This window comes from Corvus cornix, chromosome 7 (genome assembly GCF_000738735.6).
Source record: "Corvus cornix cornix isolate S_Up_H32 chromosome 7, ASM73873v5, whole genome shotgun sequence".
Classification (NCBI taxonomy): Eukaryota; Metazoa; Chordata; class Aves; order Passeriformes; family Corvidae; genus Corvus; species Corvus cornix.
Window position 1 is genome coordinate 14,232,812 of NC_046337.1, and position 25,809 is coordinate 14,258,620.

Below are 25,809 nucleotides of genomic sequence, written 5' to 3' on the forward strand. Positions count from 1 at the left end.
TTCTGTACAAATATTTTATTATGTATAAAAGACAACTTACATGGATAGATGCTCTATTAGAAAAAAATACTGGCTGTTTTCATGAAAAGACTCAAATGCTATAAAAAGTATTTTAGAATGTCTCTTCCATCTTCTACAGTGATGTATTACTTAGGGACTGATACCAAGTAACAGATGTACTGCAACATAGCAGTGGCTGGTGTTTCTAATGATGCTGTGACAAAGCAAAAGAAAGGCACCATATGGCATCCAAATTTGGATTCAACAAGTCAACAAAACCAGGCAGAGGTATGGAGTCAAATACTCAGTCCATAGACTTTTAAACAGATGTTTGAAAAACATCTCCTTCGGGATGTCAGCTGGCTCTGGCAAATACAAATCTCTTCATTTGATTTAAGATGGAGACAATTGAAAATAACAATGGGAAAGAAAAAAAAAAAAAAAGATAGAATAATTGGAAGACCTGGAAAATTCAGAAGGCAAATTTGTTCAAGGAAAATACTCCCAAACAGAATACCTGGTTTTCTTACAGTACACATATATGCTCAATACAAGAATAACATTTTAAAGTCCTTATGTAAGCATTTAATCCTCTCATAGATCAGATCAATTTTGTTTTTCTTTTGTCTAAACCTTGAAAAGGCACCACAAAAAGGAACAAAATACCACAACAATGTGACTGTAGTAGCTAGCTATGTGAAATTTCATGTATACCATTAAAACTACAGTGTGGTATTTAATTTCTAACCTGTCTTTGGCTTCCAAAGGCTAGACAAACAAAGAAAAATGTTGTAATTTTAAAATGCAAAACTTTTGCTAACTTTGCTGAAATATTTATGATTGTCAGTATGTAAACTACCTCCCTAACAACAGTCAGAGCCTGACATGTAAACAGTTAATGATACATAATTACATATGTATCATATTAGGATATGCAGGTTTGAGCACCATTCAAGGCATAACATGGACACAAGGTACAAGGTTTCTCTCAAAAATGAGAATGTAAGGTTAGTGCAGTGATACTAAAGTTATCCAAAGTATCATGCAAAAGAGAATTTTCTGTTGGCTGTCATAGGAAAAATAATAGCATTTAAAAACCAACCAAACAGACAAAACAACCCCCCAAAAACCAATCCCAAATTTCCAGATGCCCACACTTTCTGTTAGGCACTAGACAGTAAAAAAATCTCTCTGAATACTTCAGTAGTCACATTTCCATCCTACAGAACTTTGTATTTGCCTATGGGTTCAGCAAGTTAAAATGGGAAGTTTCCAGTTCTTACTGTTGAAGAACTATGAATAAAAGTAGCATTTTAATTAAATGATAAAAATGTAACAACTACCTCCTTTTAATATTTACATTTGGGTTCGGCATATTAGCTAGAACAGTGACAGTGGCTTGTGCTTTGGTGATGAGAACAATGCCTGGCTTCAAGCTCTCCAATGTGATATTTAAACTTTCATTTTTAAGACTTTTAATTTTTTTTAACTATATAGAAACATTTTATGGGGATTAAGTTTAGATAAATTTGCATATGTTCTGTATTTCAAGTCTAAACAATGTGACATAAGTTGTATTTTTTCTATCCTTGCTTTTCATATTACTGGATTTTTTTTTTTTAATACATGCAGAGTAAATGTTTTTACAGATTTAAAAAAAATCAGTGTTACATGGAAACTTTTAAAAAACACTGGAGGAAAAGAAACAGGAGAATACAAACTTATACATGCAGCTAATTTTCACATATACAGTAATCCCCTTGCTCTCAAATACAGTCACTGAGTAGCAGTGTAACAAAACCACTGAATGATACTGACATGTCTGAATTTACTTTTGGTTGGCTTTTTCAATGCATGTGTTGTTATTACTAGGAATTCTCCCAGATAAAAGGAGATCCTCAGTGCAAGAAGGATTTTTTTTTTTTTGGTATATATTTTCATATGTGTAATTAGCTGTTACAGGAGAGGTAACTGCTGTTATGTACTGCTAGAACTAAGGCAGAACATAATACTTCATGATATTGTCAAATACCTAGAAACCAGAGAACAAACATGTTTTAAACTTCCACAAAATGCAAACCTGTTTCCATGAAAATTGCAAAAGTACTTCCAAAACATTTGAGTTTCATTTTCTGTCAGAAAATCTCACATTGATGGAGTTTCCAGGAGTCAAAAGTCCATGAGTTTTGGCATGAACTGGTTCTGTTTTGGAAGACATCTTGATTTCAAAATTCTGAAGTAGCTGTGAACATAAACAGGACAAGTATTAGAAAAACTGCAAAATTACTGATGAAGATTAGCCTTTAAAAAAGAGAAGAGACTGTCACAAGCAAAATTTGCATTGCCAGTTCTGCAGAGTTTAAGTGCTATGATTCCCATCCAGGAAAATAAAATAAGGTATTACAAGGTAAAGATTATAGTTCAAAATCTTCCTCCTCTGACTGAGGGAGGACTGAGCAAGTCCTTTCTGAAGAACTTCCAGATTAAACAGTCTGAACTATCAAAGAAACTAAGGTCTCTTTCAAACCTTGTGAGGTTCCTCTCTATGTGTTTTTGATTTCACTTCCTTTAATATCAATCAATATGTGAAATTATTAAGAAAGCAATAGGAGTCCCAATCCCATCAGACACATTTTTCTGAACAAAAAATACCTCAGCTATCTACTTTTACACCTTCAAGAGGGAAATACTGCAACATCCTCAACTTTTCCTAATAATAAATCTCAAACACTTTTTTCTATAAATTAAGTAATTATCTCTTATCCTTCTCCTAGTATGACTGATGACCAATGCATTATTTTCCTATATATAACTGCCTTTTTCAGAGTCAGATGTTTGACAAAAATGTTATCTAACTTTTCTCTTTTTTAAGTCCTTCTTGTTATTCTCTTTGTCTTCCAAATTTCCTTGAATTTGCCTATATTGTCCTTAAAATGCAGTGTGCAGGGATGGCTGTTTATCACTGCTTAGTGAGGATGCATCAGTGTTTGGCAAGACTGAGTAATTTAGCTCATCTTTCTGACATACAAAATGCTTGCTAATGCTGCAAATATAATCTAGAATCACATTGCCTTGTCAGAATTGACTGATTTTTTACTATATCCCTCCAGTATGTTCCTATGGTACTAATATTACCCAGACAGTTGTTCATAAATTTGTATTTATGCATTTATTTCTTCTCAAGGGCACTAACTTGCAACTGTCATTAGTGAATAATTTTGTGCTGCTTCTGGAACATTTCTCCTTTTTTTTTTTTTCATAATTCTATATTTACATCCCCTGATTTTAACTTAATTCACATCAGCTTGGTATCCCATGCAAACTGTAAAAGTATTCTCTAATCCATCACTTACACTGTCAATGAAAATACTATTAATGAAATGCCTAAATGAAAATAAATGCCATCATGAAAATGCCTAAATCAAATGCAGGACAGACTTTTATAGAATTTTAATTAAATGCTTTCCCAAGTTCAACAGCAAATATTTGATAGCTACTACCTCCAGCTATTTCCTTTTTCCAACCAGCTGTGCATGCAATTTATGGACACTTCCATGTGGAACAAATTTTATTAATTTAATATAGAGAAAAACATACAGGACGTGTGAAAATACTTCCTGAAGTCAGAGTACATGACTTACTTTATACCCCCATATTAGGTAAGCGATCAAGTCAAAGAAGGAAATCAGACTGGTCTGAAACAATTTCTCTTTGATGAGCTCTATGTGTTTCTAATTTTAAATCACTTAAATATCATCTCAATGTTTGTAAATAGGTTATGTGCTGGTTTGTTCTAGTTTCTGTCCAGAAAACAAAGCAGGTTCTCCATTGCTTCCTCGAGCCTCTTTCTCAAAAAGATGGAAGCATGTTTTTTAACCCAGCCCCCTGGGAGCTCTCTCACTCTCAGGTTCAAAAGACAGGTGCTAATTGTTCAGAGATTGCGCTAGAAATTTCCTGAAGGAAATACAAAGACAAATTCAGTCAAGCTTTGCTTTGAATACGTAAAATGGATCTAAAAATTTTTATAGTTAAGTAACTATAAATAGTTACCAAATCTTTGAGATTTGATTGCACAATCTGGACTCATTATTTGAGCTGAAGGGGGTCTTGTAAATGACAAAAAATGTAGTAGCTGTTGGGAATGTTTTCTTTATTATATGAACCAATCAAAACCAATATATATCAATATGTACCAACTATTTATATAACTATGAATTATGTGTATCTAAAATGATAATGAGTTAGAAGAAAGAACAAGAAGAGACAGAAAAGCACAGAACACAGAAAAATTCTACTATTTGTCATCACACTGTGATCAGTACAAAGATATAAAATCTATTTTACATCTTTGAAAGTTCTGAATTCTTCTAACCAAAAAATAGAAACTGAGCAGGTAACCATTCTAATATACATTAAGGAACACCTCTGATTTTCTTACAAAAGCCTTCTGTACCAAATCCATATATTTCCCTAACAAACTTACCTTTACCATCATGTGTACTCTACCATCTACAATGTAGTTTAAGTACTATGCTACATTTCAAGCATGATTATTTTCAATTTTCCAAGTCTTTGTAGGATGAGTACATTAGACAATAGTCCAAAACAAAGGTTTTGAGCACTGTAGGGTATCCAGAAATGGCATACATAAAAAAAATAATACCAATTCACTTTTCTTCTTGAAATGCTGTCACATAGTTCTAACCTGAATCAGTGCAAGATGGATTTCCAGCTCTGCAATTCTTTTTCCTACACAACTTCGAATGCCATAACCAAAGGGGATGGAGCCAAAGTTGTCTACTCTGTCCAAATTATCTTTTCTCAGCCAGCGCTCAGGTCGGAACTCATTCGCCTCTGAGAAATTTTCTTCACTGTATGAAGTAGCATAATGACAAAGTGCCAGTTGAGTCTAAGGAAAGAAATGACATTTATGTTTAGCTAAATCCAATGCACATAACAAAATTTAAAAGCACTTGCAATTACTGTAATTTCTGCAATAAGAGGTGATAAAAATTAAGTATCTTTGAGTAATTCTAAAGACAAAAGGATACCTCAAAAATCAAATCCCTTTCTCAACTGGTCAAAGGAAATAATCTTCAAATTGTTCTCAATCTTGCTGGATACATTAGAGAAGATGCAGTGGGGAAGGAGATGGGAACAAAAGTCACAAGTATTGGGAATTGTTTCATGAAGTTGCTACGCGAAAAAGGAAGAAACTCTACAAAGGGAATTAACAGACAAAGAATTAGAAAACTGCAAGAATAATGAAATTCATGCTTTTTTAATTGAATTGTACGATTTACACAGAGATGTTATTAATAGACGCCACCCTCAAGAATATTAAGAATAAGTCATGATGATAAATTTCATTTGCCGGTGAGGACCCAAATAAAAAAATATCAAAACAACAGCAACAAGTCAATCATAGCATCCATTTGTGGCATATAAATGGGTATTACTGAAATACTTTCCTCTTAATGTTCTAGCGTGGTGAAATCTTTTAAAATCAATGAAGTGTGTACATGTTGTAGCAGATCATATTTCACACACAAATTAAACTGCTCTCTGCAGAGGACTGCAACAGAACCTACCCCTTTAGGTATCAAGTATCCTCCAATGATCAAGTCTTTTTGGGTCACTCTTCCATTTCCTGGCAATACTGGATATAACCTAGAGAGAAATATTTATCTGAAGTTCAACAGTAATAACTAATACAATTTTTAAAAGTTTAGATTCCAATTTGCATTCACAAATATGCAGCATGAATGCCATATCCATTCACAGCAAAAATGTTTTTTGAAAGTACAGAACACCTTGGAGCTTCAAGGACTTTGAATCATCTGTGAGAATATGAACATCATCTGAGAGAAGTTATTTATTGTAACTGAAGGTTGAGTTATTTGGTCTATGCATTTATTTGCTTTACATATGTACAAGCACAAAGTTAGGTGGTCAACCTGGAGACATTTTAGCACTACTGCTAAAGCCGAAAAAGCCTTATTGATGCCTTCTTTAAATCCTCTTACTCTCCTCACCTCATGATGAACATTCAGTATAAACATATTAAAAGAAGGATGTCACATGCCTTTAATTTAAATCAAGAAGCTTAAAATTATTGATGTGGCACTGCAAAGTACCAGTGGGGGGAGGAGGTTTTTACATTTCATCATACAGACTAAAGGGAAAAAATCAAGCCTTCGATTCCGGACCTTAACAGACATGCCATACATGTGTGATACCACTGAGAAACATTAACATTATATAATCTATCTTATTCACTGCTTGAGTATCCTTGGACACAATACTGCTACAAGAAATAAAAGTAGAAGCTGCAAATAGCAGTAGCAACAATTAAATAAAAATGCTAGAACTGACTCAAAATCCATTAGAATAACATGGAATTAAATCTTTCAGTTGTCTGCTACTTACCTCAAGGTTTCTTTCAGGACAGCCCTAATCAAAGGCAATTTTGGGACATCGTCAGCAACTGGAACTTGATCTTTCCTCATCTTATTGACTATTTCCTCATAAACACGTTGCTGAACCTCTGGGTGCTTCGCCAACAAGTATATTGCCCAGGACAAAGTAAAAGAAGTCTAAGGAAGAAACCACAATCATCATCATGAAGGCCAACAAGACTAAAAATAATTTCAAGCCAAGAAAAACAATCGGCTTTCAACTATGTGTTTTATATGTTTAAAGTTATGAAACAGACTGGCAATGATTCACATCTGGATTCTGTGGGATGTTGCCAGACTTCAACATCCCCTCCTTCATCCCTTTTCCATCTAAAAGTCCACCACATATCAAAACAATCCATGTTGATATTTTCCCAATGAAATATAAAATCAACAGACAAACCAAATGCAAACCCAATTATGTAAACAATATTGAAACATAAACACTCTAAACAGTAATGGATTAAGTTAGTTGTTAGTTTTCAATATGCATTTCACCTTTCCTTCCAATAAAAACACTTCACAGGAAACAAGACAACAAAATACTACTCAGAACATTTCCAAACCCTTTTAAGCATATGGTGGTCCCCTCATAGCATCCACAGAACAGAGCAGATATAATCTCTGCTAAGATTATATTTTATCCTTTGGTAAGCAATGCTACATCACTATGTCGGGGGTTTTAGGAGTTCTCCTTTTGTTTTTCTTTTTCTCCTAAAGAATTTTCCCCATATGTGTTGCCAGGAGACAGTAAGGGCTGGATACTTCAGAGAGACAAAAGACCTGGCCACAGCAGGATAGGTCCAGCTGACTGCTCTCTTTTACCTGGGGTTTTCTCATCTAGGGCAGAGATGCCATGAGATTTGAACTGGGAAAAAGGGATTGGGTGCAGCCCCTAGTTCTCTTGCCCTCTCAGCGTTTGGAGGGGAGAGAGGATGTGGTCACTGTGGGGAGAATTCATCACCACTGTGGGGTTCTGCCTTCTGCTGCCTTCCTTCTACCATGAGTGGAGCTTGTTCGCTGGAGCAGCCATTGCACTGGGACCCTATTTAACACCCTACCTCACTAAAAGAGGGACTTTTTCACCATCTGCTGGGGTCCCTCAGGAGAAAATCCTGGGATCCCAAGCCCCCCTTTCCCTGCCCTGCTAGGAGCTGGGCCGTGGCTGCCCTGCCCCCGCCATTGCTTCAAGCCTTCGCTACACTGTAGCTCCGCACCCCCTGCCTGCCCAGATGTCCTGGGGTTCCCACTGCAGCTCCAGAGTTTGATACATCTCATCTACCACCCCGGATTTGTGCTCCTCCCTGATGCTCCAGCCTGCTGCTCCCGAGGGTCCGGCCGGACACCGGGATCGGCTGCCCAGGGGGTTTGTGAAGCCTTTGTTCCATCCCTCCCCAGGATCCCAAGCCGCCATTACTGCGTGCTCCCCGAGCTCGCTCCGGAGCGCCCCCTGCAGCCGCGGGGGAACCATCGCACCTGCCCTGCTCACCGGGAGCCGCCAGCGCCCCTGCCGGCTGCGAGCGGAACTGCACCCGAGGGGAAAGGGCCCGACAGCCGAGAAGGCTGGCACTGGGTTTGTGCTTCTGTTTGCTGTTACTGCCGTAGTTACTGCTGTTTGTTTGCCTTGTTATCTATATATTAATAAAGAACTGTTATTCCTATTTCTCATACCTTTGCCTGAAAGCCCCTTAATTTCAAAATTATAACAATTTAGATGGAAGGGGGTAACATTTTCCATTCCAAGGGAGGCTTCTGCCTTCCGTGGCAGACACCTGTCTTTCAAACCAAGACAGATCTTGGCACCCAATGTGGGGCTCGAGGGCATTGGGAGAAAACAGTGAAAAAGGAATAACAGATCCTGGATAACCTCATTTTTGTGTGCTGAACATTGAAACCTCATTAGGCAGCACCATGTGGTCTAGCTTACCCTGGTTCGGGTGGCACGTGGTTGTTTCTCCCCTTTGCACCTCCTTATCTAAACATGGTTCCTATGACTAAGGCCACTGTGGCTGTTACCCAGTTTGCACTATGGGTCAATGAAGTGAAGAATTCATGGGCTTTTAACTTCCTCCAGAATGTGGGTACATGGATAAAGGGCTATCACACACTAAGTGCATGTTTTTTGGGGTTACATTAAAAGTGGTACCTTCTGTGAGGAAATAACACCAGGGTAAGTTTTCTCCCAACCCTTCAACCAGTTCTTTAGGCCTACCCCACCAGCTTTTGAAGGGTTTATATTTCCTCTAGATACTAGCCAAGTGTTTCTGATAGGCCTACTCTGTTTAGCATTTTATTTACCTCTAGCAAGTATGGCCAGGGAGGGAATGATAACCAGGGCTAGAAGGGTCCTTCCTCTAGCCATGAAAAGGCACGGGAGAATCAGTGTTGCAAAATAGAATTATTGGGATCAATAAAAGGACTGTACAAGCAAAAACTCTGCATGAGAAAAAGGCCTGGGAAACAAAGAGGGAGTTTTGAAGATGTACAGCTGTGCAGATAAGACCTGGAGAGGGGAGGTGAACTCTGAATTCTTTTAATCATAACATAACTGTAGAAGCTTGCCAATGTAAGTCCAATTAGGTAGAAGCAGAAATGCGCTTTGATAAGTTTTAAGCCACTTAAGAGTTAACAAGCTGGTATACTATATAAGTGCCTCTGGATTGCTAATAAACGGAGCTTGCTCTTATCAACCACATTGGTTTTGGACTGCAATTTCTCCCCCCGCCGGAGCCACCGGGCCTTCTTTTTCAATTCTAACAAATCAGATCTTTTGGATGATGTGGATCCAATGGCCCAGCACATCAGAAATACGAAGAAATTGGTTGATACTGGTGCACAGTGTACCCTAATGCCATTGGGACACGTGGGGGCAGAACCTGTTTCTATTGCTGGGGTGACCAGGGATCACAGCAGTTGAACCTATTGGAAGCGGAGGTGAGCCTGACTGGGAAGGAGTGGCAAAAACATCCCATTGTGACTGGCCCAGGGGCCCCATGTATTCTGGGCATAGACTTCCTTCAGAACAGCTATTACAAAGACCCAAAAGGACTCAGGTGGGCTTTTGGGATTGCTGCTGTGGAGGCAGAGGGCATTAGGCAATTGAACACCTTGCCTGGACTATCAGAGAATCCTTCTGCAGCTGGGCTCCTGAAGGTGCAAGAGCAACAAGTGCCAATTGCCACCTTGACAGTGCATCACCAGCAGTATCGGACAAATCGAGATGCTGTGATCCCCATCCATCTGTGAGCTGGAGAGCCAAGGGATGGTCAGCAAGGCCCACTCACCCTTCAACAGCCCCATCTGGCCTGTGCACAAGTCAGATGGAGAGTGGAGATTGACTGTGGACTGTCATGGCTCTACCATTGAGCGCTGCTGTGCCGGACATGTTGGAGCTCCAGTACGAGCTGGAGTCCAAAGCAGCGAAGTGGTACGCCACTGTTGACATTGCTAATGCATTTTTCTCCATTCCTTTGGCACCAGAGTGCAGGCCTCAGTTCGCCTTCTCCTGGAGGGGCATGCAGTACACCTGGAACCGACTGCCCCAGGGGTGGAAGCACAGTCCCACCATCTGCCATGGACTGATCCAGGCTGCACTGGAAAAGGGCGAGGCTCTAGAATATCTGCAGTACATTGATGACATCATTGTGTGGGGGAACACGGCAACGGAGGTATTTGAGAAAGGGGAGAAAATCATCCAGATTCTCCTGGAAGCTGGCTTTGCCATCAAAAGGAGCAAAGTCAAGGGACCTGCCCAGGAGATCCAGTTCCTGGGAGTAAAGTGGCAAGATGGACGACGTCAGATTCCCACTGAGGTCATCAGTAAGATCATTGCGATGTCTCCACCGACCAACAAGAAGGAAACACAGGCTTTCCTAGGTGCCATAGGTTTTTGGAGAAGGCACATTCCTGAGTACAGCCAGATTGTGAGCCCTCTTTACCTGGTTACCCACAAGAACGATTTCCACTGGGGCCCTGAACAGCAGCAAGCCTTCGTCCAGATCAAGCAGGAAATTGCTCATGCGGTAGCCCTTGGCCCAGTCAGGACAGGACCAGAGGTGAAGAACGTGCTCTAATCTGCAGCCGGGAGCCATGGTCTGTCCTGGAACCTTTGGCAGAAGGTGCCTGGTGAGACTCGGGGTCAACCACTGGGATTCTGGAGCCGAAGATACAGAGGGTCCGAAGCCAACTACACCCCAACAGAGAAGGAAATCTTGGCAGCTTATGAAGGAGTCCAAGCTGCCTCAGAAGTAATTGGCACAGAGGCACAGCTCCTCCTGGCACCCTGACTACCAGTGCTGGGTTGGATGTTCAAGGGAAAGATTCCTTCCATGCATCACGCCACCAATGCCACTTGGAGCAAATGGATTGCCCTCATCACACAGAACGCCCATATTGGAAACCCAAATTGCCCTGGGATCTTGGAAATAATTACAAACTGGCCAGAAGGTGAGGCTTTTGGATTATCTTCTGAAGAAGAGGAGGAGTAACTGACATGTGCCAAGGAAGCCCCACCATATAACGAGCTGAGTGAGAAGGAGAGTGAAAGATGATATGCCCTCTTCACTGATGGTTCCTGCTGAATTGTAGCTGCTAGCCAGAAATGGAAAGCCACTGTATGGAGCCCCACACGACAAGTTGCACAAGCTACTGAGGGAGAAGGTGGATTGAGCCAACTCACTGAACTCAAAGCCGTCCAGTTAGCTCTGGACATTGCTGAAAGAGAGAAGTGGCCAAAGCTCTACCTCTACACTGATTCATGGATGGTAGCCAATGCTCTATGGGGTTGCCTGGAAAGGTGGAAGAAGGCCAACTGGCAGCATAGAGGAAAACCAATCTGGGCTGCTGATGAGTGGAAAGGCATTGCCACTCAGGTAGAGAAGCTACCCATGAAAGTCCATCAATATAGATGCCCATGTCCCTAAGAGTCAGGCTAATGAAGAACAGCGTAACAACGAACAGGTAGATCAAGCTGTGAAAATAGAGGTGTCCCAGATAGACTTGGATTGGAAACACAAGGGAGAGTTGTTCCTAGCTCAATGGGCCCATGATGCCTCAGGCCATCAGGGCAGAGATGCCACCTATAAGTGAGCACGAGACCGAGGGCTGGATTTAACCCTGGACAGTATCTCCCAGGTGATCCATGATTGTGAGACATGCGCTGCGATCAAGCAGGCCAAGCAGGTGAAGCCTCTGTGGTATGGTGGGCGATGGTCCAAATACAAGTATGGGGAGGCCTGGGAGATTGATTACATCACACTGCCTCAAACCCGCCAAGGCAAGCGCTATGTGCTCATAATGGTAGAAGCCACCACTGGATGGCTGGAGACCTATCCTGTGCCTCATGCTACTGCCCAGAACACCATCCTGGGCCTTGAAAAGCAAGTCCTTTGGAGGCATGGAACCCCTGAGAGAATTGAGTCTGAGAATGGGACTCATTTCAAGAACAGCCTTATAAACATCTGGGCTAGAGAACATGGCATTGAATGGGTGTACCACATCCCTTACTATGCACCAGCAGCTGGGAAGGTTGAGCGGTGTAATGGACTGCTTAAAACCACATTGAAGGCAGTGGGCGGGGGGACTTTCAAAAACTGGGAGGTGCATTTAGTGAGAGCCACCTGGTTAGTTAACAACCGAGGCTCCACCAGCCGAGCAGGCCCTACCCAATCCAAACCCCTACAAACAACAGACGGGGATAAGGTTCCAGTGGTGCACATGAAAGGTATGCTTGGAAAAACTGTTTGGGTTCATTCTGCCTCGAGCAAAGACAGACCCATCCGTGGGGTTGTCTTCGCTCAGGGACCAGGTTGCACCTGGTGGGTGATGCAAAAGGATGGAGAGACCCGATGCATATCTCAAAGGGACCTTGTTTTAGGGTGAACTACCCATGGCACTGTACTTGTATCAGTATCTGCATGTACATATGTATATAATTGGGGTAATGCATGTATGTATATAGTTTAAAGGTTTAAGTTTGATGTAATATGCTAATATGGGAAAAATGCAGGGTGGACAATGTTGGGGTTTTAGGAGTTCTCCTTTTGTTTTTCTTTTTCTCCTAAAGAATTTTCCCCATATGTGTTGCCAGGAGACAGTAAGGGCTGGATACTTCAGAGAGACAAAAGACCTGGCCACAGCAGGATAGGTCCAGCTGACTGCTCTCTTTTACCTGGGGTTTTCTCATCTAGGGCAGAGATGCCATGAGATTTGAACTGGGAAAAAGGGATTGGGTGCAGCCCCTAGTTCTCTTGCCCTCTCAGCGTTTGGAGGGGAGAGAGGATGTGGTCACTGTGGGGAGAATTCATCACCACTGCGGGGTTCTGCCTTCTGCTGCCTTCCTTCTACCATGAGTGGAGCTTGTTCGCTGGAGCAGCCATTGCACTGGGACCCTATTTAACACCCTACCTCACTAAAAGAGGGACTTTTTCACCATCTGCTGGGGTCCCTCAGGAGAAAATCCTGGGATCCCAAGCCCCCCTTTCCCTGCCCTGCTAGGAGCTGGGCCGTGGCTGCCCTGCCCCCGCCATTGCTTCAAGCCTTCGCTACACTGTAGCTCCGCACCCCCTGCCTGCCCAGATGTCCTGGGGTTCCCACTGCAGCTCCAGAGTTTGATACATCTCATCTACCACCCCGGATTTGTGCTCCTCCCTGATGCTCCAGCCTGCTGCTCCCGAGGGTCCGGCCGGACACCGGGATCGGCTGCCCAGGGGGTTTGTGAAGCCTTTGTTCCATCCCTCCCCAGGATCCCAAGCCGCCATTACTGCGTGCTCCCCGAGCTCGCTCCGGAGCGCCCCCTGCAGCCGCGGGGGAACCATCGCACCTGCCCTGCTCACCGGGAGCCGCCAGCGCCCCTGCCGGCTGCGAGCGGAACTGCACCCGAGGGGAAAGGACCTGACAGCCGAGAAGGCTGGGACTGGGTTTGTGCTTCTGTTTGCTGTTACTGCCGTAGTTACTGCTGTTTGTTTGCCTTGTTATCTATATATTAATAAAGAACTGTTATTCCTATTTCTCATATCTTTGCCTGAAAGCTCCTTAATTTCAAAATTATAATAATTTAGATGGAAGGGGGTTACATTTTCCATTCCAAGGAAAAAACTGTCACACACTAAAAATGGAAAATTAATGGTCCGAAAAATTAGAAAATTGATGGGATGAATAACTGCTTTTCTTAACCAAACATCAAAAGCTCTGCAAAGTCATAAGCCCTTGGGATATTTAACCAATGGAATAATATTCAGGACATAAAGATTTACATATGCTCCTTATTTTGGAATTCAAAAGTGATACTGTTGGGGTTTTTTTGTTTTCTCAAGAAATGTTAAAAACTTCCTTAAAACAACAACAAAAAATTCTGAATTCAATTATCCAGGGAGTTTTAATTTTCTTTAAGAACATTTTACTTTTTTACTTATTTTAAGCTTTTCTACTGTATGACTATTAAAGTTCTACATAGCACTTTCTTTATCAAATTAATATAATTTCTTTTAAAATTTTGTTCCATTACAATCACTATAATAGCAGCGTTCATTGATACATATAACTCTGTATACATTGTATATACAATAACTCATCTTTCCTTATTCTTCTGATTGTCATGCTACAGTCAGTACTGAGTTACACTGATTTCATATGATAGGAGTAAGAGGAGGGGAAGATATACACATGACATTAATGTTTCTTCAAATGATCTATATGGCAAAGCAGAAGAATAAAGAATAAGAGACACTTAAGACACATTCCTAGATGTTAACATATTGGATGCACCAGCCCCATTAGTCCTGAACCCTTACCACAGCTCTTTGCCTCAGCATGACTCTATGCTGCCAGCAGAAGCAGGGGTAGAGTGAACTTATGCCTTACCCACATCATTGCTGGCCTAACATCCCCCTCCTAATGGATTCCAGCAGAAATCAGGTATCTGATCCATAATGTGCGTCCCAATTGATTTAATTAGCCACACATGAAAATCCTTTACCAAACTCTACATAGGAGCTTGTTGATCAATTTTTTTCACACTACCTTTCAGCTAACTTTTCTATTGTGGTCTACCTAAAGTAGCACAAACACCAACCTGATAAACAAACTAGTAAAAGAAAATGTGTAAAATACAAGCTGAATGTAAAGACAATTGCTATTTTATCTGTTTAATAAGTCTGTGGAACAGACTCCCAAGTGATGGGTTCCTTCCTGCAAACCACAGCTAGAACAGAACACTGACTTCATTCCAGTGGAGAGATTACACAGTACAGGAAATATTTTGTATCACTTTAAAGGCATCAAGGCTTAAATGTGTTAAAAATGACATCCTTATAAACAACATAACCCCCCTGAAGAGAGCTGCTAGTGATACTGGTTTATGAAAACAGCTATGCACAAGAAAAATGGTAACAAGCTTACTGTGTCCACTCCTGCCAGAAGCATTTCAGTCATGTTGGCATAGATCTCTTCCAAAGTAAGTTCCTTACGCCCTAGGAGGTCTGTAAGTAGCCCACCATTCACTACTTCTCCTTGGTCAAGCTGAGACTGAATAGCCTTCAATTTGTTGTCAACATGGATTTGACCTTTGGGATTCAAAATAATTGTTAAGCCTCCATTTTTATTTTTCTGCTGGTTTCATTCAGTAATCACATTGCTCACTTATGCTACACTGCACATCCAGAGGAAAAAAATTCTCTTTTCTCATGGAAAAGGTCTTAGAGTGGTGGTGGAGGTCCTTGGGTACTCATGGCAAAGAAAGATTGAGCTGACAGGAACCTTGGAAGCTCACAGCATGAGAATGCTGAGCACAAAGAAAGGACACAAGAGACTCCAGTTTTCCCTTTTCTCCAGGGAAGCTCGAGGCCAAGTTCTTACACCCACCTGGCTTTTTTTTCTGATGACTCTGCAAGAAGTGGTGAACTCTGCAGAACATGCTGCAACCCAGCACAGAGAGGCTGCTACAAGATGCTAGCAGCAACCAGAAGGTCAAAGCCACAGAACTTAATTACTCTGAGGACAAAGATGAGGAGCATCAAGTAGTAACAAAAATTGAAAAACTTCAGTGAATGACACGCTGAGCAATTTCACCCACAGTTCCATGTATACCTTAGTGACTGCAAACAGCATCTTTGGTCAAACAATGGATTAAGAGGAGAAAAGTTCCTCAGAAAGTTAATGACTCACAGAATGAGCTTACAAAAAACTGAAAATGCATGCAGCTTTCTAATATTTGAGAGAGAAAAAGGATTCAGGTTTTTTTAACACTCAAGAACATTAAAAAAAATTGCAAAGACAACTCCTTCTGCCTACTTACATGAACGTACATGAAAGCTGATTCATAAAGCAGCCTGGAATGTTTTATTTACCAAAAACCCCCATATTGTAGTACATCAATGTACTTCGATGTCAACTTGTATATATATATAAATAAAATTTTAAACATGTTTAATTAATTGCCAGAGCCTAGTTTATTAACTTTCTAGTCAGTTTTAGTGGTGATTATTTGTCAGGGTGCTTAACTAAAATTTTGCTGAAGTCAATGAAACTACCGTCATTAAAATTGAAGTGGCTTAAGATAAAACCTTGGCAAAGAACTTGGACCTGGAGTGACAAGTGGGTACTGAAACAGATGAAAATAAATAAAGAAAGAGCAGTATAAAAAAGGAGAGTTTTGAAATGTACTGGTAAAATTTGTTTTCAGTAGAATATTTTTTAAAACAGTTCCCCTGTCCAGCCTGCATTTAATATGAAACTTCTGCCACAATGTCTTCTTACAATTTTAGAAGAGAAATGCAGCTTATCCCATTCAAACACGCACAGAACCTGCACAAATACAGCTGAACTTTTCTACTACTAAGTCTTACTAAATTTGAAGAGTCCATCCCAGGATCTGCAGAACTCTCTCCAGGGTTTTGGAATAAGTGGACGAAGCCATTTGGGAATAGCACCTGCATACATAGTGGTCTTAAACATGCTAAACATCAATTCCAGAGCCTCAATATATTCAACAGTCTGCTGTGGGACGTTGTTTTCCAGGCAGCCCAACCGACATTCGTACAGAATAGTCGCCACACCTGCACGTAAAAAATCAAAGAATTGGCTATACATATGCATCACTACGTATTAATAATTTAAGGAATTAACTAACAGAAAATTTAACTACCTTACAAGAAATTATTATTATTATTATTGTTGTTGTTGTTATTATTACTACTTCAGTTGGGGAACAGATAGAACAGAAATTCGAAACGCAGTAAAATAGCCCAGCTAAACAATGTAGCAAGAGAGTAGTTGCTATGTCAGTAATGCTCAGCATGAGAAGACAGACAGGAATTCCATCAGAAGTAGAGCAGCCTCCAGCCTGTTTGCTGTGTTTTACATTGCACTACAAATCCTGAGCCTGCCCTGCTGGCCTTTGAACCCACAGGGACACGCAAGTCCAAAGACATTTCTGATAACTGGTGACAATGCAGGAGTTTCCACCAGTGGCTGTGTCTGCCATCAGCTGGTAGCAAATGAATACTGAATCTGTATAAATGGATAGAAAGCTTGCACTCCAGACAGTGCTTTTACTGCACACACCATACTCCACCCAGCCCTGAAAAACAGCAAGCGTGACACTGTTGCAAGTGATGATGTTGACTGTCTCTTGTTGTGACTTGCTGTAATTTTCACAGATGTTTTTATGCAGTACTGCAGGCACCCCCACTAGAAATTATCTTTACTGACAAAAATTATTTTAAAATTTGGTTATTTTCAACTCAATCTTCCTTCCCTAATTTTCCTCCCTGGGAAGATATTTTTCTGTGCCTTTTATTTTTTTTGTGCCTCTTTCAGAAACTGCTAGTTCTTATACCTCCTCTTGCTGCTTAAATGGTCCTTTTGAAGAAATCTTACATATTGGTTCCCAAAGAGTTACAGTGTAAGTTAAATAAACAGCAAGTCATATAGAAAACAAGTGTGTGCCAGGCACAAGTTATAAATGAAAAACTAAAAGAATGTGAAGAATTTACACTGACCCATCAGTTATAGTGAATCTGTAAGCTCACAGTTTGAAATTCCATAAACTGGTAGTTAAATGCCATTTTTAGACACTATTAATGTGAAACAGACCAAGCAGACAGCCAGCAATTTGATACATCTTCGTAAGTGAGCAATTTGGAAATTCTTCAAATCCCAAATTACTCAGCTGCCTGTCAGCAAAGAGTACCAATGTTTTTAAAAGGTATTACATATAACAAGATGGGGTTGTAAGCAGTCAGTTAAAGAAATACATGAAATAAACATCACCAAGAGATTTCTGTAAGAACACAGGAAATGCCAACCAGGCTCAGGCCAGGGTTCCATTCAGCATTCCCTCATTAATGGTAGCCAGTAGCAGATGATATTAAGGCAAGCATAACAATCCCTCATTTGGCATGCATAAGCAGGGAAAAGCAGTGTCTTTTCCCACATTAAGCTATGAACTGAATTTAGATACATCACATGGGGATTCCCCATTGGAATTTGGCTGGTATATTGTGAAATTAACATGTCTTAGAAGTCACCTGTTAGAAGGTCAGCACCCTTATTCTTGAGAAATCAATACAGAAATACAGAGTACTGAGACTGTTCAAGGCCTTGCTTGAACATTTCACCTATACACCAGCTTTTCCATGGGAATTGCTCCTTAATACAAGGTATCAGGTCTTTGGACTCTGCAAAGGAATTCTACTGATACCCACTGCACTAACGAGGAAGACACACGAATGCAGAATATCAAACTTCCCTTTTCAGATTAATCACAATGGGGCACAGTCATTTGACAGAAATGCCTAACCACAACCACGCTGCTTTTCTTTACAGATCCAGCCCAAGCTTACCTTCCATTGAATACTTGAAGAAAAGTTTGTTAACATTGGTCACCGTTTCTCCATCTTCCTCTTGACTTCTGAGGCTGTGGATTCTTTTAATTAAGTCTGCGATAACTTCATTGACTCCTTCAGAGTAAACAGCTACATCTTTGGGTTTCAGAATTTTTTGGCTCAGTACACTTCTCATTTTTAGCCATTGCTCCCCCTCCCTAGAAAAAATTATCAATAATATCTATACATAGTTTTCCTTAACAATCATCAGTTGAGTAAAAGCTCTGCAACCAAACCGTTTGCAATTTTTCATGTCATATGAAAGCAAGTAGGTAAAATGAAAATCATGATAATGTATATTTTGTATTATGCTCCTACAATTTTATTCTGCATTTTTTGCACATCCTCATTAAATTTCAGTGTTGCAACATGTATGTTCAGGTGTAAGTCAATCTCTGGGTTGAGTGACAGAACTTGCCCACTCAGTGCTCTGAATTTGACAAGTGTCCCTATGTTAGTCTGTTAGTAGTAGCTAATGCAAGAAATTAGTAGAATATTCTATTAAAATTATTTTAAATAAGTATTTGAATGGGTAGTCTGCAAAACTGCTTGTACGCAGAATCAGTACTTAATTACCAAATAAAGGTATCACATTCAGATCTGACAAATCAACAGCTTGAGCTGGTACCATAAATCCCATTACCGATACATCACTTTCAGCTACCCCAATTCTAAACCATCAAAGTAATAAGAGAGAAGACCTACCTGTAGAGAAACAACTTAGAGCTACAGATTCTGCTTTAGATGAGCTATGCTTGGAAACCTTTGTGCTGAAGACTAAAAATCTGAATTGCAGTATCTAAATGCTCAATATGAGCTGAGTATTTGGGAACAGTGATTCCAGGGATATCTTTCAATTCCTTATGAAAACGGGAAATTATCTTTTAAATGTTTATTTTAAATTATCATATTTCCCATTACTTTTTTTACCTAGAGCAATGCCATTGCAAGGCACAGAAACTTACTGGCCAGCAGAAAAATTTGATCTCTTTAACAGGTGTTTTCTGAGTCTCCTGATTTAAGATCTCTTTCTATTAAGTATCAAGGAACTGTTAGTTTGAGTCTCAACTGCAGCTTAAGATTTGAGTCTACAGTGCAATATATAAAGCCTTTTGCTACCATGAAAAAACAGACTGTCCATGACTCAGGAAATTATCTTCCCTCTAAATAAACATCCTATGTCAGTGGGGACTGTGAGTAGGTCCCAGTGGGAATTAACCACACCCACAGGCTCTGCCAGGTTATACAAGCTGAACAGACAGATAACTCCTCTGGAATCAGCCAGATTCAAAAATATCTGTATGGGGATGCACTATGGTGTGAATTCACCATCTCTACATTAGTCTACTGAGGGGGCACTTCGGTGGACAATAAAGCCAAAACCAATCTGAGCCAACAATTCCGCACAGCACACTGCCAACCAGATGGAACAGTCTAGAACTGATGCAATAAACCCACATTCATGCAGTGCAGTGCCAAAGATAGTAAGCTCTAGTCTGTAAAACTGCTTGCAGGTAAGTGAGGCAGCTCAGACAACTCCTGTTTATCAACATTCCCAAAGACTGTATTCATGCAAAGTAGCTCACTTTGTAGTGTAGTTCAACTACACATCATTACCATCCCTTTGAAACTTCACAGCAGAACAGACAAATTCACAGCATTCACCACAAATACCTACTCACTTCCCCCCACTAGACACACAGATTTCCCCACACAGAACAGCCTGATTTCCCAGATGACCTGTGCAGTCCTTCAGAAAATCACTGAACTTATACAAGAAAACAAGGCAAGTGGAGGAGTAACAACACTTACGCAGAAATGAGTCCCGTGGATTTCCCCCGTAAATCTCTGTACTCCTGCCAGGATTCCATGTTGGCTCTTTGTGGTGCTCTGCCTTCTGCTCGGAGGACTTGAGCAACCATGTCTCGATCTGCAATGGATACAACAAACTGGGGACCAAAGCGAGACTTGAAGATCTTTCCATATTCCTGAGTGTGCTTTTGCTACAGCATCACCAACAAAGAGAAACAGAAGTCAAGTATTACTAAGGAAAACTATCACAAAAGGAAACTGACAATTTGTCATACACAATCTCTCACATCTCAAATTTTATCTCCAGCCTTCCAGTTAAGGAATAGTTTGAAATGTCAGGAGAAGCATCTAAGCATTACAGTGAAATATTCACAAGGAAGAGAGGTCACACAGTTCAGGACTCCTGACTGAAAAGACCAAAAGCTCTAAGGCACAGAGTGTGAGTGAAACCAAACACTGAGAAGATGAAAGGACCTGGTGCACTTAAAAATACATCCCTTCAGATCAAACAGGTTAGAAAGAATGTCTGCAAAAATTAAAAACGTGAAAGCATATAGGGTTAAATTAACAGCATAATACAAAGATTTAATATCTTTTGTAAATCACTACTTACTCTACCATTTAATTGCTTATAGAAAAGCTACGTGTAAGTTTCTTACACCTAACCAAGAACAATGACAGCACAACAGCCTAGTGAAAAACTGCATTTTGGAACAGACTTGTCAGCAGTGAACTTGAGAGAGACGTATGATAATTCTGCAAAAGAAGGAAAAAGGTGGGGTCTTATTCTTGCAGTGAGGTTTATTGAGTGGTTGATCCACAAATCATGTGATTCAAGCTGAAGGCAAGCAAGAGGATTGGAAATTAATAAAGAAGATTGGAAAACATTAAACTATGTATATATATTAAAACAAACAAAACCAACCCAAAAAGTTTTCCAGTCAGAATGCACTATCACTGTCCCATTAAACCTTACTGATTATTTCAAATAAATTTCATTCTGACATGGTCATGAAGTGAAATTCTCAACTCTTAGAAATCCACTTGGAGTTGAGGTACCTCCTCATTTCAGAGGGGAAAAAAACACACCAAAACTGCAAAGCAGTTATTAAAAAGACATTATTAAAACGTAATCAGTTCTAAAGCCTTTATTTCTGCTTAAAGTATTAAGACGTAAACTGACCAAAGCTTAACTTTGACACGTTACCTACATTCTAATCCAAAGACATCTGCACACAGAGTTATGCTGAATATAAACCAAAGGTGGTTGACACCAACTACACTTGTGAAAGTCTAGTATTGACCCAAGATTAACTTATGTGAAATATATTTTATTCAATCTTAGTTACAGAGATGAATTGTTTAATTGCCAACAGTTTAAGACACATGAATCACTCTTCAGAATATGATACCAAGTGCATATAAAAAATGTAACACTTTTTGTGTAGTTTCCAAATAAGCCATGAGTTCTGCAGTTGTGGTCTCTGCCAGTCACCTCTCAACTACTTTTGGAACACAATGGCCAACTTAGACTGAAGTTCTAAAGGTCTCCCACAACGATATTCTTACCATTTTCAAAAGTCATTGTCTGGATTCATGAGACACACAGTCATCCTGCTGAGGGAAATGCTACAGCAGGACTCAACTGCTGTCCTTTCTGCTTGGTCTGCTCCTAACCAACACCACAGGGAGAGCAATGTATGAACAAGCACTCCCAAAATCCAGAGTATCTCTTGCCTTGGAGATATTTTAGGGATACTGAACTTGGAGATAATAACTTTGAGATTATATGCCTTTAAAGGAAGACATGAGTTGGGAAAGGAGTGCAGCAAGGAAAAATCAATGGAGTGAGGGGAATACAGAAAAACAGGTTCAACAAATGTTGCTATTTATAGAGCAGCTTGGTTTTTTTTTCACTGATGGTGAGGTTTACATGGGACAATGAACTTCAACAGAAAATAAATCAAGTGACAAGCTATCCAATCAATAAATTAAATACTAGTTTTAAACCAGAAATGGACAGACACAAAGTATTTGGACATTTTTTTCTTTCAATAGAATGAACATCAGTCTATACATTTCACATATTAAAAAATGCCCAGGATTTCTTTTTCCATATTTTCCATCATAACATGGGTTTTCCTTTCCCTTGTTCCAAACCTTGAAAATGTTCCACTCTAGTGTTTCACATACCACTCTCATGCCAGTCATTCTTTCACACACCATAAATTCAAACTGCCAGCATCCAAATCCCTCCCTCCTCACCTTTCTTTTCTTCATCCTTGCATAGCACTGATGAGACAAAAGAGATCTAACCCCATCAAATTAAAAATACTTTCCCTTCATCTTAATTGCAGTAGGCATTACTACTTTGGCCAGGACTAACTGGAACCGTGTTACTGAGAACAGAACCTCCTTTGTGAAAAAGTGCTCGGCTTCCCCACACCTTCTGCATATAGCGCACAAATATTTGCATGCACTGAAGGACAATGTTTAAGTAGCTGTGCTGGTTACCAAAGGGTTTGGTATGAATTCATTCCTGACATTCACTGTATTGTTAAATTTAACAGACTGTTATTATTCCAGTTAATGCCTGCTTCCATTCTATGTGTAGGCAAACAGGGCATCTTGTGATTTTTGAGACTCTAAGCAGAATAAATACTGGTATTATATTGCAACTTCTCCTTATCCTTCCTCACACTTTCCTTTCTAGGAATAATATTCACTAAAGAAAGAAATACCCATATCAGCTAGTGGTAGCAAAAAGCATACACTATTTAGGATGTCTTACATTCTTTTTATTATTTTGAATAATTTTCACTGTTTTGACAGGGAAAGAACTTGAAACCAATGGTAACATCTTTTTTAGTGTTATGAAAATATGATGAGTACCTCTCCAATTCTGTACACCACCACAGAGTTAGAGAAAAAAAAGAAAAAAGCTTTAGTTGTCTTCAAGTTTCATATGCATGTCTTGGTTAGCAAGCAATCAAATTCATCATCAGCAATGTTGTTTCGGTGCCATGGAACACAGCATACACCCTAACATTTCTTCTTAAAAATCTAAATGGTAAATATAACAAAGCTGGACAAAACTAAGCAACTTATGCAATTCTTTTTTTTCCTGACTCCTGCCTCTTTCTGGTGTTTTTAGGACCTTTGTAAATCTTAACTTTCGAGTTTTGATTCTCAAACCACTTAAAAGTTCTGTTTTCTTTAGTTTCCCTTTTCTGTTTTTATCTCCCTTTCTCTTTCTTTCTGAAATTTCAATAATTTTCAGGCAGCAAACCTCTTGGGGCTGACTGTGAATTTCTTCCTAGCGATTTGGGAAAGATCACTAAAAAAAGCAAAATAATAAATCCGCCATTTGAGGTATTCTCAACGAGATCTGCACTGCCGGTGGAAAGCGTTATGGATCCACAGCTGCAAAAGGGTGAAACACACCTCTTTACTCCCTTATACTCAAGTGCTTCCTTTAAAATAGCTTGGACTACACAGGGAAAGGGCCCCAGGAGATGCACTGTGGCTTTTCAGGAATGAAACCCACATGTTTGGCAAGCAACCAAAACAATTCATCTCTGGATAGCGACAGCCTTACGGTAAGAGTGCTGCCCATGCCAGCATCCCCGAGGCGCTGCACAGAGAAGGAGGATCCTTGTCCACCCAGCTCCCGCCGTGCCACGCAGGGATAACGCGCCTCACCCACCCCCACCAGGTGCGACCGACGGAGGGGACCCGCCGCGGCCCGCGGGACACCACAGCAGCAGAGGTGCCCAGACCACAGAACGCTTCTCAAGCCCCACCCGGGCTCTGGCTCCCTCGACCGCCTCCCCCCACTTCAGCACCGCCACCCGCCAGGTGACAGAGCCGCCCTCCCCCCTTGCCTCCCCTCACGCCGCCATCCGGCCCCGCTTCCCGCCACCCGCTCCCCTCCCCCGCGCCAGTGTGGCGGCCGGGGAGGGGGCGGCAGGGCCGGCAGCGCCAGTCGCCGCCACTCCCGGGCCTGTCCCTCACCCCCGGAGAGGTTCAAACCGCCCGCCTCCTGCCGAAGGGACGGGGGCGGACAGCGCTGACGGCAGCGGGGCCCGGCGCATCTTCCGCCCCGTCAGGGGATTGATACAGGCAAAGTGTGTTTATGTAAGGGGAGGCCGGGGTAGGAGAGACAAAATGGTCTCTGAACACAGCGGAGCAGCGCCGGGCCGGGCTGAGGGAAGGGCAGCGGCGGTGGCGCCTCAGCCGCGGCAGGGCTGGGGCGGCCCCGGGTGCCGGCACAGCCTCACGGCACGGGTGGGTGCTACGGTCTAAGATTCCGGGAAAGCCCACGCTTCCCAGCCCTGCCTGCCAAAAATAAGCCCTCTGCAAGCTTGTGAAGCAGCCCACTTAAAAATAAATAAATGATACCTTTTTTTTTTTTTTCCTTTTTTTCCCCCTCTTTCAGCCTGAGGCACCTCCCCAGCGGTTCAAAACGCGCACAAAGATTAGCGGGGAGCGCTCGCGGGCACCGGGCACGGGGAGCCGGGGTCGGGGATCCCCTGCGAAACAAAACTGCCGGAGCCTCCGGTGCTGCGGGAACTGGAGTGGGGGATCCCCTGAATCCTGCCTCTCCCCAGCGGGAAGGCGGCGCGGCGATGCCCAGCTGCGGTGCTGCTAAGCCGGCGATTCACCGGTGTTTAGGAGGGGAGGGGAGGAAAGGAAAGGTATAAGTAATCCTGGCGTGATTAAAGCATTAAGTAGCCGAGTGAGCTGTACCTGGATTTCATGAATGCGGCCGAAGCCGTCCTTCCAGAAGAACTCGTAGAGGTTATAGAGGGTGTTGGGTCCGGGCATTTCGTGCAGGCTCTTCACCCTGCCCAGGCGGCCCGGGGGAGGCTCCAGCAGCTCCGCTCCGCGCCCTTCGCCTTTGTTCCCCGCCGCTGGCCGCGGGCTGCTCCTCATCTGCAGGGACTGGCTGCTGCAGAGCCGGGACAGCCCGGGAAACCTGCTGCTGGCTAAAAGTGCCTGGTAAAAGTAAGTCCTCTCACATTCAAGCGTCTGCTTGCATTTCATCGTCAAAACTCTGGTGAAGAACGACATGCTTTTTAATTTCAGAAGGGTCCAGTTTGCTCCTGCAGCTGCTTTTCTGGTTGCTCTTTCTTCAGTGCCTGCTTTAACTTGTAAAAGCAGCACTTCTCTGTGGGGATAAGAAGCGAGCAGAGTCCTCAGGCAGATGCAAAAGGGTGCTCTTTATTGCCACAAATCAGGCCTCTTTAAGCAGTTAGGCCTTTGTAAGTTACATATTTTCAAAGGACAACAAATATAATTCAACCAACCACCATAAGCCATGATGTGAGCATGTGACGGTTATATAACTTGTTTTTTGAGGTTACGTAACTTGTTTTCTACCTCTGTTCCAGCTGAGTCAGTCCCAGAATCCTTTTCTACTTAGCTGAAGTACAAGTGATGCCTGAAGATGCCACCTAAAACAGACTAAACAAGAATAAGACCCCAAGATGGACGGCAAGTTCTTCTTCTTATAAGTTTGGTTCATTTGCATATCAGGGTTAATTCTCCGATTAAAGCTTCAGTTAATGATGTATGAAGAAAATGAGTACAAAAGCTAAATTTTTTAGCAATATAGTATTGAACATTTATTAGTAGAACAAAGGGAAATCACAGAG

The 25,809-nt window shown here is 41.5% G+C and overlaps 1 protein-coding gene across 4 annotated transcripts; it reads right to left on the reverse strand.

Annotated features, from left to right (window-relative positions):
- LOC104693991 (cytochrome P450 27C1) lies at positions 1-25,476 on the reverse strand. 4 transcript variants are annotated; one of them, XM_010406978.4, is made up of 9 exons: positions 24,902-25,476; positions 20,153-20,343; positions 18,299-18,498; positions 16,301-16,510; positions 14,856-15,019; positions 6,430-6,596; positions 5,592-5,670; positions 4,706-4,909; positions 1-2,242 (listed from the first exon to the last, which is right to left on the reverse strand). In XM_010406978.4, the coding sequence occupies exons 1-9, from the start codon at positions 25,223-25,225 to the stop codon at positions 2,126-2,128; spliced, it is 1,656 nt and encodes a 551-aa protein (XP_010405280.1). In that variant the 5' UTR covers positions 25,226-25,476; the 3' UTR covers positions 1-2,125. The 4 variants fall into 4 exon arrangements, 2 of the variants coding, with proteins under 2 accessions (XP_010405280.1, XP_010405281.1); XM_010406979.4 differs by having other exon boundaries at positions 20,153-20,270; positions 24,902-24,989; XR_002047308.2 differs by lacking the exon at positions 1-2,242 and adding an exon at positions 5,052-5,218 and having other exon boundaries at positions 4,819-4,909.
- Positions 25,477-25,809: the final 333 nt, after the last annotated feature.

Bases quoted from the DNA above. Each gene is read 5' to 3' on its own strand.
- LOC104693991 (XM_010406978.4), bottom strand. From the start codon at position 25,225: ATGTCGTTCTTCACCAGAGTTTTGACGATGAAATGCAAGCAGACGCTT. The intron at 20,344-24,901 runs GTACAGCTCACT...GTGATGCTGTAG, and splicing joins GCCGCATTCATGAAATCCAG to CAAAAGCACACTCAGGAATA. The intron at 2,243-4,705 runs GTTAGAACTATG...TTATGTTCACAG, and splicing joins TCCATCTTGCACTGATTCAG to CTACTTCAGAATTTTGAAAT.